Source organism: Diabrotica virgifera, chromosome 7 (assembly GCF_917563875.1).
Source record: "Diabrotica virgifera virgifera chromosome 7, PGI_DIABVI_V3a".
Taxonomy (NCBI): domain Eukaryota; kingdom Metazoa; phylum Arthropoda; class Insecta; order Coleoptera; family Chrysomelidae; genus Diabrotica; species Diabrotica virgifera.
In genome coordinates, this window is record NC_065449.1 from 234608790 (window position 1) to 234621169 (window position 12380).

General features: G+C 33.7%; 3 protein-coding genes across 4 annotated transcripts in view; 1 reads left to right on the forward strand and 2 right to left on the reverse strand.

The window, feature by feature from the left end:
• Window positions 1-3825, reverse strand: part of LOC114348067 (uncharacterized) — a 30579-nt gene extending 26754 nt beyond the window's left edge. The window contains exon 1 of the mRNA XM_028298707.2: window positions 3639-3825. The gene's annotated coding sequence lies outside the window, so the exon portion shown is untranslated. The remainder of the gene's footprint in view (window positions 1-3638) is intronic.
• The window catches only part of LOC114348105 (uncharacterized), a 300717-nt gene that overhangs the window by 260247 nt on the left and 28090 nt on the right, over window positions 1-12380 (reverse strand). Inside the window, exon 5 of one of the 2 annotated variants that reach the window (XM_028298736.2) lies at window positions 7073-7727. The exons of the other annotated variant lie outside the window; for it this stretch is intronic. Coding sequence (XP_028154537.1) covers window positions 7185-7727 — 543 coding nt within the window. The 3' untranslated portion in view covers window positions 7073-7184. Of the gene's footprint in view, window positions 1-7072; window positions 7728-12380 lie in introns of those variants that run through there. 2 annotated transcript variants of the gene reach the window in all.
• Window positions 1-12380, forward strand: part of LOC114325692 (uncharacterized) — a 357661-nt gene that overhangs the window by 188674 nt on the left and 156607 nt on the right. The gene's annotated exons all lie outside the window — the stretch shown is intronic.

Genomic DNA, 12380 nt, shown 5'->3' on the forward strand with positions numbered 1-12380 from the left:
CATGAAATACACAATGGTGTCACATTCATTGGAACAATGGTGTTCCAAACACAGATATTTTGAGCATATTTGGCAGTAAAACTTTGTTTTTCTATTTTTCTTACAATCACAAACAGCACAGCGATCTGAAGTTCCTGGTGTTACGACTGGTACTTGTTCTGTTGGTCAACCACATATCTCCCTAAACCTCATTCTGATGGTTCTGGGTAAGTTATATATTTATATTTATATATATAAATATAAATAAACTAATCTATAAACATTGAAAATAAGGAAAAGATCTTAAATCACCTTACTAATTAAAAATATCGATGTGTGATCCAAACACAAAAATTGGTGCACAAATACTCGCACACGGTGTACGGGACCGTGTTGCGTAATAACAAAAGGACAGTACTATTTTTTACACTGCGAACTGACTTTACCCACAGTTGATTGACCACTGAAGAAGTATACGAAGTAGCCATTCAAAATCCCCACTACAAGCAGAGTTACAGGAATTTATTTACAGGCCCGGTCTCCCACACCGTGTGCGAGTAACGGAGGGTTAAAGAATAACCGCCGGTGCCTGCCTAAACACGTGCTAACACAAATTCTTTTGTAAGTATTTTTTTATAGTAGCATGATCCATGAGTAAAGTTGCAAACTGCAAAGTTGCAGTAACAGTAATTCAGAAACAGATATTCAATGCAAGTTTTGTACGGTGGATTATAAAAATAATCCCAAGATGCTCGATGCTCCTTTTGTAAGTATCTATAGCACCCTCATAACATAACACTGCATACATATAGACAATTATAGTGCTAAGTATAATAAGGATAAAATATATACACTAATTTATTTTTAAGAAAATCTCTTCGTTTGATTGATATATTTAACCTCACCGATCCAAGGTTTTTTTTGATATTTTTATATTTAAGAGTTTTATCTCCCTAGAGATTTGTATGTAATTATTTAACTTATTAATAAATGTATCATATGCAATTTGAAAATCTAGTTTGTTGACATAAATTTCATTCCAATGTTCATTTTTAAAAGCTGTAGTAGTTTTCCGACATTGGTTTTTAATTTATTATGACTGGAGATCAAGATGAAGAAAATTTTCGAGTTTTATTATTTATAAAAACGACACGGCTGGCGTAAAATGATCAGTCATGTCAGTATGAAAACCGATATTAATATTAAATCAATATTAATGTACTGCTTTAATAGTCCATTCACCCACGGTAAAATATTGCAAAACCTTCAAACCAAAAAAAATTTAAAAAACGGCTTGGATAGATATGAAAATAAGTCCTCAATTGGATGAACCAACTAATTCTAAGCATCTGTTTTTTCACTAAGTCAATACTTTTCGAGTTATTTGCGAGCAAAAATGTTTATTTTTCTACAAAAAAAAAACACATTTTCAAAATTTTTTTGCAAATAACTCAAAAAGTAAGTATTTTATTAAAAAATACTATTATATTAGCAGAAATTAAGCTTATAAAAAAGTAAAATAATGGAGTATATACCAAGTCTGTAGACCCGTATATAGTGGCAGAGTTTGTAGCTAATAAAAAGTAAGTTTTTACTCGTCAAATTCCAAATCGAATATTTCAACGAGAGATAACCAAAAAATCAAGCATTTTTTGCGAGAAGACTGATTTTAACTTTTTTTTTCTTTTCGATTCACAAATTAGTTTACTTATTATGTATTTTTTATAAGATCTGTAAGATTCATTGGTTCATAGTGCTTATTTTTGAAAAGGCTGTAGTTAAATGGGCGAAACGCGTCACTAATCACGAGTATATACAAATTTTGAATAGCCATAACTTAACCAATTTTTGTCTTCAGGAAAACAAAAATTCCAAATTATTTACAATATCAAAACCTATATTTTCTTACTACTTGAAATCTTTAGTAGGTATCACCAATAATTTTTAAGCTATTTAAAAAAAAATTGTTCATAATTAAAAAAACAATTTATACTCAACCAATTTTTTTCAAAAATGAGATCTTTGAACCGATAAAACTCACAGATCATATAAACAATACATAGGTAAGTCAAGTAACTTCTGAAGCGGTAACGATTAGTTTCATTTGAGATGCTAATTAGGTGGTGATTTTTACGATTTTTTTTTTACCAAGAAAATGGACCAACTTTATTTTGATCGTACCTTGTTTACTTATGATGCTAGAAACTAAAAAAAAAAAAGAAGAAATTCAGCTTTTGTAAACACTTAAAAAAGGAGTGATAAGTTAAAATATTCGATTTGCAATTTGACGAATAAGAACCTACCTTTCATAACCTACGACTCTGCTCCTACTGGCTCTACAGAGGACTTTTTGAGTTATTTCCGAAAAACCGCCTAGAAACGTAGTTTCTTTTTGTTGAAAAATGGATATATTCACTCGCAAATAACTCAAAAATATTGACTAGTGTAAACAATCTATGGAACTAAAGTTGTTTAGAATTAGTTATTTTATTTTATTCCGGACTTATCTTGAACGTGTGTTTTTTCACCCCTGAGATGCGGTGAAACTCACCCCCGGACAAAATACAACATCGGCACACTATAACTTTTTTTCTTTGACATTTTAGCTATGTTTATGCCAAATTTCATGTCAATCCAAACGGTTCTTTAAAATTTTGAGCAAAAACCATGAGTAAAATGAACTATAAATTAGCTTGAGTTTTTATAAAAAATGTATGATACATTTTATGATATGTGATAATTTATATTCAATGTTTATTAAAAACTTTTGATATACAATGTGTGGTTTTATTGGGCAGGTCGGCCCGCATCCCAAATGAAACCAGCGCCCGCTGATCTATCAGTACGCCGCTGGTATTAGCAAGCACTCCACAAGGCCGTTTGCGTTACACTGTGGTCGAGAATGGATGGGTGATTACCGTTAATGGATGGATGGGTGGAAGTACCGTTAATTTTTAAATATTGCCCTAACATGTGATGTAATGCATTGGCATGTCTTGAAAGAAAAACCATAATTAAGTGTGTTTTGAAAATGTTGTCTTACGGAGCAGAAACGTTGACCATGACAAGGAGAACAGTGTGAAAAATCCGTGTGTCTCAAAGGGTAATGGAGCGTAGGTACTATGTTTCACTGCGAGACAAGATCCCAAACCGCCAGTTACGACAAAGATCAGGAGTGGCTGATGTACTGGAGAGAGTAGCAAGGCTGAAATGGAACCGGGCATGTCACGTGGTTCGAATGACAGATTACATATGGACAAAGCGGATACTGGAGTAAAGAAAAAAAGATGATGCCTACCGAAGTGGAGGTCGTCTACCAGCACGTGGGCTGATGATCTAAAACGTTGTCATAAGAGGAACAAGATCTAAAAAGATGGAAAGTTATGAGGGATATCTATGTCCAGCGGTGGACAAGGGAAGATTTAATGATGTACATAAAGAAACACACATAATATGCATAAATTTATAGCTATAACTCCAAATTATTCCTGAAATAAGTATATATTTTGACTGGACTAATAACATGTGTAGTACATTTTAATGTAACCTTGTGGTAAAATTATCTCTAATGCATAGTAAAGTGTCAACAAATACAGATAAAAATGTATGCTACTATCTGCAAGATTGGTTGTATACTTTTAGGTAGGTACACTACTTACCTTACTACAAGCCTTTCTAGCTACACTGTGAAAAATTACCAATTTATTAATTTTACAAACGTAGCCTAACCACTTCAATATTGAGGACTACAACAGCAACAGCACATCACACCTGTTCAGACGCGATGACCTGAATTTGCACATCACCACGAGCTCTTCAAAGTGGGAAAGTATGTAAACATGTAAACATGTAATTTAGTCTCACAATTGAAGTGGGATTATTGATTATTAGGTACACTAGTTTAAACACGTCAAGTGCCTAGTTTAAAAACTAATAAAAAGTAACTTAATTCTTTCAAACATGTAAAGACTGAAACAGTTTTTGTACACATTTATGACTACTGAAAGACAGCGAGGAGCGTACTTTTGAAGTGTGTAAAATATGTAAATCCTAACTAAGCGCTTTCGGCTTATAAAGCCATCTTCAGAGTACCAAAATACCACTATGAAGAGAGAGGGATCCCATGTAAGATTTAAAAAACTTCCAGTTCTTATTCATTTTTTTGTTGGTAGAAAAAACCTTGTCTGACTTTTGGAAAACATTGTCTTTGTCTAAATTGGTGTTGTCGGTTGTTGGTTGGAACATTAAAAAACACCAAATACGGGCACAAAGGACTCTCACACAAAAAAACCATTACATATTAGAGAGATTTGATCATGGTATGGTAAGGTCAAATATCTGTAATCTGTAAGGTTTTTTTTTGTGTGAGAGTCCTTTGTGCCCGTTTGCATAATATTCTGCATGCTACCAACGTACGCTTCAGATGGTAAGGTTTTTTTCACTTTACCATGATCAAATATTTGTAATATGTAATGTATTTTTTGTGTGAGGGTCCTTTGTGCACGTATTTGATATTTTTTAATGTGCCAACCAACAACTGACAACACCAGTAGACAATTTTTTCCAATAGTCAGACAAGGTTTTTTCTACTAATAAAAAACTGCATAAGAAGTAGATGTTTTTTAAATCTTACATGGGATCCCTCTCTCTCTCTCTCTCTTCATAGTGGTATTTTGAAATTATTGACCCTAGCTCTGAAGATGGCTTTATAAGCCGAAAGCGTTCAGCTAGGAATTATATATGTTATACACTTCAAAAGTACGCTTCTCCCTGTCTCTCATTAATTCTTTTAAACTCAATAAATAAGAAAGCAAAATATAACATAATAAAACACTTATTTTTCCATTATTTTTATTCTGAAGCTGAATCTATTCTATTGAAGCTGACTGGTCATATCAGTAACTGTAGTTTCTCTGATATTGTCTAGATATTCATCTGTTTCTGGCTCCTTTTTTATTTCTCCCAATATTAATCGAATTTTTCAGTGATGTTATTGCTCTTTTCCAATTATTCTTTGGTCTTTACCTCTGTCATTATTGTAGTTATTAATCAATGCCTCTGTCTTTGGCTCTCAGGCAGATATCTCAAGTGTTTTTTTCGCTACACTATTTTGTTCTATTATCAATGTGTTGCCAATCCATCTTCAATCGTTCTTCTCCATTTTCTGTTTTTTTGGTTTCTCAATTGATCCTGTAAAAATTGGTTATATCAAGCCTTTTTATCTTTAGAATAGTTCTTAGTTATTCAGGAAAGTTTTTAGTCCTTCAGTTGATATTGCCTTATGTTTTCCTGATAATTTCCTGGAAATGTCTGCGTAATTATGATTTTGTGTGTTCCATTAAAATTTTAAACAATAGTTTTGAAAGTCAACCAAGCACTATTTTCAATTCAGGACAAGATTTTACAGTTACCCCCCGCCCCACTTCCGTGGGGGTAGTGTTTGGTGCCATTCGGTAGATTATTTAAAAGTATTGAATAAGTGTATTTTTCAGTTTTTCGATCTGATGTCCATTTCGCGAAATATTCGCTTTTTCCTTGTGAAACTTTGGAACTCACACATTTCCTTACTCAAATCGTCAGATTTTTGAAATATACGCTGTTTTGCATGTGCTTAACTTTATTATTATTATTATTAATATTCAATAAGACTAGATGATTAGAATCCTTTTATAATCTAAAAGCTAAACAAATTTTGGTACTTAGCTGTTATACACTTAAACTCTATTACATAATTAAACTAAAAATACAATTAATTATTATCGAGTCTATTGCCCTGCATGAAATGAATCTAATTCCAAGCATGAAAAACCCTATTTGATAAAAAGTTTAACCTGATGTTGGTTCTGCAGAGTTCTCTTCTTAGCTTTCTGGGATGGCCTCTTAACCGCTCACCTGTATTTATTGTAAAGAAATTTCTGAGTGAAGAAGTTTCATAATGAAATAAATTGAATGTTGTAATTAAGTCGCCTCTAAGTCTGCGGAGGGATAACGGAACTAAATCGATGATCCTTAAACGATCTTCATATGAGGGACGCACCAATGAATACGGAATCCGTGTTACTCGTCTCTGTACATTTTCCAGCATATTTACGTCACGCTGAAGAACCGGGCATCACACTGAATTAGCAAATGCTAATATAGGTCTCACATAAGTTTTATACAATTTTGCCAAGGTTTGACTGTCACAGGACGAAAACACTTTACTAATAAGGTATACCATGCGATTGGCTTTATTACACTGTTGCAATGTTTGAGGAGTCCAGGACAAATGAGAGTCTATTAACACGCCGAAATCAGAGTGACAATCGGTCTTTTTTAAAACGGTACCAATAATAAAATAATTTAACCGAGGCTTGTTTTTGCCGACATGAACAACGACACATTTATCTATATTAGGCGGTAGCAACCAGTCAGTACACCATTGAGAAATGCTGTTCAAGTCTTTTTGCAAACACTGAAAGTTTATTTTAGGATTGTTGTACAGCTTTGTGTCATCCGCATAAACCGAGACTTTGATAGAATGATGTATTTTAGCTCCGATGTAAATATATTAAACAGTAGTGGCCCTAAAACGGATCCTTGGGGAACTTACCTTGTCTTAATCTGACGATTTCGAGTTTTTCTAAGGATAGATTTTTTTTTCGGCCCCCTCCTTAACGAACTCCCCTGCATTAGGAGCCAGTATATGGTAGAGGTACATTTTCAGGATACAAGGTTTCTCCTCATGTAATAATCTGACGCGCTCGAGCAACTGCAAAAAATTCCCGCTTGGACTCCCCTACCAGTGAAACTTGCTTGAGATTGCTGCTGAATGAAGCAGTAGGCAAATTGGGATACTCTGTTTTACATTTCTTTTTCTTGTTGTATCCTGACGTTTTCACTGTACAAAAGTAAAAAGAATTTTATCACGTATTCCATTGGTCCTCTTCTGTAAACTCTCAACGCACTGTATCAGCACTTACAACTTGAAATACCAGAGGGAGACACAAGAATAAGTTTCAGTTCCTGTTAAAATGATTAAAGTGTTGATTGTTCGAAAAAAGCATGAGAATCATGACAACTTTACTAAGGTATTCTATAAAAATAATACGACTTTAGGTTTTTTACGTTATATTAAACATAATAATTCTGTGGAATAATCGCCAATTCTACAAATAAATACTGTAACTAAGATTCAACCAAAATTTCATCATTGGTCTTGCCATTTAAATCCAATTACATTTATGGCACTGACGTAAAATGAAAAAGAGTCTCTCTAAGGCTTCTGGCATTAATCCATCCCTCACTTTTTGCCTATACTTAGGATCATGAAAATCTGGATTGGGATCGTCCATGAAACTTTCATTCTTTTTACCAAATACCACTATTGTAACAAAACCAATAGTCCATCCCAAAATGATTTCTGATTCCATTTTTAACTCTCTCAGAAAATTTGGATAATTGAACGGTTCAGTATCACATTTAAACCGCTTTAGATTGTTCACAAATTCTGTATGGTAGTGCTCTATCAAATCATCAAAATGTAGTCTAGAAACCTCCGTCTTGACACTGGTGAATATAAAGTTAAGAACGTCAGAAGCTGGGGAACCGTAGTCGTAGAGTTGGAAGTCAATAAACTTGTTCTTTGCTGGTTTACCTTTTTCGTATTTTATCATTACGTTGTTGACCCATAGGTCACGATGGACGATCGTTGCAAATGGTTCTCTTACTTCAGTTTTCATTTCCTGTTTTTCCCATGCTACGTTCACCTAAAACAAAAATAAATTTACTGTTTGGAATAACACATTTGTTAAAGCTCTTGTTCACAAGATTGTTTAAAATCTATCAGATTTATATAGACAACAAAGGCAAACGAATAGAGACTACGTGTTTGGGAAAGAAAAATCCTAAGGAAGATCTTTGGGCCTATGCTGGATGAATCATTAGGACAATATAGGATGAGAACTAACAAAGAGCCAGAAGAAATTTACCCAGATGACAACATCATAAAAGAAATAATTTTCCAACCAATATAGTTGATGTCTTGTGATGCCAGGGGTTAATCTGGAAATATTTTTAACATCCTTCAAAATCAGATAACATAATGTAACCCCAACTGTTTAAAATTATTTTAAGGGTTTTTACCCGTACATTTTGGTGGCTTAAAGCATGTATACCTGTGATAACACTGATGATGGAATATTGATTCCGAAAACGTTTTGTGATACAGCCCTTTTTAGGAATTTTAAATACATATACCTTTTACAAAATAAGGTTTTTATTTTTTAAAAGAAATTATGTCCAGAAAACTTAAGCCACCTCGGAAGACATTCTCACCAAAGAACAGTAAGGCTGGCGTGGGAGGAAGTCCCAACTGGAAGAAGACCATGCGGACACCCTCGACTCCGGTGGGGGGATAATCTAACAGGAGACCTGAAAGCTATGGGAGTGCAGAGGTTGCTCAATAAAAAGAAGAGTGGAGGCATGTTGTCGAGTCGGCTAAAATACACGAAGGGTTGCAACGCCACGGAGTAAGTAAGTAAGTAAGATTTATATATAGGCCAGAAAAAGCTTTAAAATGGCGTATTACAAAGTTTGATATACTGATTTATTGTTAATATAATTGCGAAAAAGGTCGGAATTGCAAAAAAAAAATATTTTCTCAATAACTATTGTAAAAATTAGTGTACAGCTTTGAAATTTTTGACAAATGAGGGTTCTTTGGTGCTTAATATGTGATCAAAAATTTCAAAGCGATTCATTCAATTGCTTAAATTTTATTCAAATTGTTTTTCCCAGAGAGCATTTTTTTTACAATAACATAAGTCAGAAAAAAATGACCTTAGAACCATTCCACAGGTGACAAACGAAAGAGCATAAACTACATTTTCAACATGGTTTAAAAGAGTGAATGAAAAAAATGCATTTATTAGTCATAAATAATTATGCAAAAGTATCGTCATTTTTTCTTTATAAACTTTTTGAATAACTTTTTCCAAAAAATTAACTTTTTTACCCTGTTTTAAGTGCATAGGCGTAACCAGGGGAGAGTTTGGGGGTTATAACCCCCCCCCCCATTGGGATGGACTTTGAGCTCTATACGCGGTGCCACTTCGGTATGCGGTCTACCGTCTAATATGTGGTCTACGGCAATTTAGCTGATTCGGCATGCGGTCTACGTACAAAAACAAATTAGAGAAACTATTACAAACATTACTATTTTATTATTACTAACAGCTTCACTGTTCAATTGGTAATTATACAAAGAGTCTACATTCTACCACATCCAATACTATTTTAATATTAAATATCATGCAACCGCAGTAAATATCGGTTTTTGCCTGAAAGGAGGAAGACCTAACCCTTCGGTCCAAACCCAACTTACGGGTATTAGAGTGAGAGAACCGCAGGGCAGGAGGTATTTGACCGCTGCGCGCAATCAGAACCCACCCTTTTTATTATCACTAAACGGTCTTTTCAGCGTTTTAAATTAACACTCAAGGCCCATTTCGTTGATTCAAGTTTATATAGGCAACCCAAATTACACGCCGCTAATCCTCAGTTCGGGATTTAGACAGAATAACGCGTGAAGTGTGAAGTAAAGCACAAGTATGACAAGTAAAATAAAGTATAAATATAAATAATAAATAAAAAGTTTGTAATAGTTTCTCTAATTTGTTTTTGTACGTAGACCGCATGCTGAATCAGCTAAACTGCCGTAGATCGCATATCAGACGGTAGACCGCATACCAAACTAGAAACTCTGCCGTAGACCGCATACCGAAGTAGCACCCTATACGCTTAACACCATACCCCTCAGAGATCTTCCAGTAGTTGTAACCCCCCCTCTTTCCAGTAGTTGTAACCGCCCTTAGGATCATCCTGGTTACGCCTATGTTTAAGTGCACAACTACCAAGTAATGTGATCTAGGTATATCATTATTGATAAAAAATTGTAATAAATATGTATCATTCCTTATACAGTGCGTAAATCGTTCAGCTGGACATAGGGAACATACATTGTATATATTTAGATACATAAATACATACATTGTATTATATTAAGATAATTGTGGCAACTTCGCTCTCTCAATGCCAATATAGTTGTTAGCATTAAGGTACATTAACCTCAAAATTGACAATTAAATTCTTCTTCTTCTTCTTCTTCTTCTTCTTCTTCTTCTTCTTCAGTTTATTGGCCTCCACCTACTTGGGTATTTGGCCAGCTCATCGTCTCGGAACAAGGCAAAGACAATTAAATTTGGGTGACACAAATAAACGCCAAAATATGACATTGTAGTTAGAACTATTTTTAACCTAATGGGAAAACTGTGTCTGTTTAATTTGGAAATTAATTTTTAAATAAAAGATATTTTAAAAATTAAAAGTAAACTTATTAATTCATCAGTCATAATCTTTGTTTTTGACTTATTTATGGACTGCCTTGCATTCAAAATCACTCATTCTATTCGTTATAAGCGCTCTATTGCACCAGAAACTCGTACTCGAAGAGAAGTTTCAAGTATGTTCCATTCCACGAACATACGCCTGTTTTGGATTATTTCGACAACGAATATTTTACTGTGCAACATAAGAAGTACGAAAGTAAATGGCGCTAATAATTATTTCAATAAACAACAATGTAATTTGCAATTTACTTTCGTTCTTCTTATTTTGCACAGTAAAATATTCGTTGTCGAAGTAATCCAAAACAGGCGTATGTTCGTGGAATAGGGATAACACAGGTTAGCGCAGTTGCCACAATGATCTCAATGTATATTCCCTATGTCTAGCAGAACGATTTATGTACTGTATAACAAAATAAAAAGTTTAAGATTTACGATAATTTTGCTTAATTATTTATTACTAATAAATGCATTTTTTATTCACTTTTTTAAACCAACTTGAAAACATAGCTCCTGCTCTTTTATTTGACACATGTGGAATAGTTCTAACGTCATTTTCTTCTGACTTATGTTATTGCAAAAAAAATGCTCTCTGGGATAAATAATTTGAATAAAATTTAAACAATTGAATGAATCGATTTGAAATTTGTATCACATATTAAGCACCAGAGAACCCTTATTTGACAAAAATTTCAAAGCTGTTCACTAATTTTTACAACAGTTATTGCGAAAATAATTTTTGCAATCCCGACATTTTTTCGCAATTCTATTAACCAATGAGTATATCAAACTTTGTAATACGTCATTTTAAAGCTTTTCCATAATCTCGAAGGTATTTGTACTAAAGAAACCATAAGTTTCCCTGTTTTCCATTGATTTGAAAAAAAAGTGAAAAATTCCATTTTTTGACAGTTAATTGTTTATAAATAAAAATGGCTGCCAGATCCTACGCAGGAAATAGTTACAATTTGCTCTTATAGGTATTACCTGTCGAAAAAATGCATCAGTACCCTGGCTATTCAAGTGTCATGGAAAAACCTTATTACCCTGGTCTAATATCATTGTGATAATTACCTAATATCTATTTCTGTATTGTGCCGCTATGAAGGTTTTAGCCCAAGAAATTTGTCACCATAATAGCCCTGACACCGCTGATACCGCTATAATAAAATTAAACTGACAGAAGCTCAAATAACTTACAAAACAAGAAGAGGCAGACCAGAAAAGCTGGCAAATAGAATAGAAGAACTGTGAGCATCAAAGTAAAAGTTTAGAATAAATAAAACAATTGAAGTTCAATTATGAGCTAAAATAGATGAACTTGTCAACTGTAGCCAGTACAAGGATATTCTTCTTCATGTACCATATCTTTTCACAACGTTGGTTACCATCATAGCTATCTTAATTTTATTCACTGCCATCCTAAATAGCATGTTTGTATCAACACCATACTAATCTCGTAAGTTCTTGAACCATGAGGTTCATCTTCGTCCTGTATAACGTTACAAACGTCACATCTTTGCTATTTTATTTTTATATAACTATATTGCTTTATTTTCTTTAATATTTCATTAGTAATAATTATCTTCTGTATTCGTTTTAACTTGTTTTTCCGTTAAAAACATGTTTGGCGCCCGTTCTATAGGCAACTCTCTTTGCATTTTAGAATCTCATCTAACCTTGTGTTCTGTGTTCATTACTTCATACTTATAGCCTGAGAGCTGTGAGACATATTTGGGTAGGTATTTTAGCAACCTGAAAATTTTTCAGGTGACTGTTCCACGATAGCCTAATACAAAAATGCCGGTCTGTCTGGAGGGTAGCGGTTATTTTCCCCAACCCCCCCCCCCCCCAAAGTTAAAAAAAGGGCAAAAATTGTTATTACAAAAAATATCATTCACGTGACTTTAAAGTAAATTTAAATATTCAAATATAAAGAAAATAAACAGGTCAGGCGATTTGAGGGCGATTTTAACTCTGCAAAATACTTGCATGGGCGCCCCAGGATTATTTTCA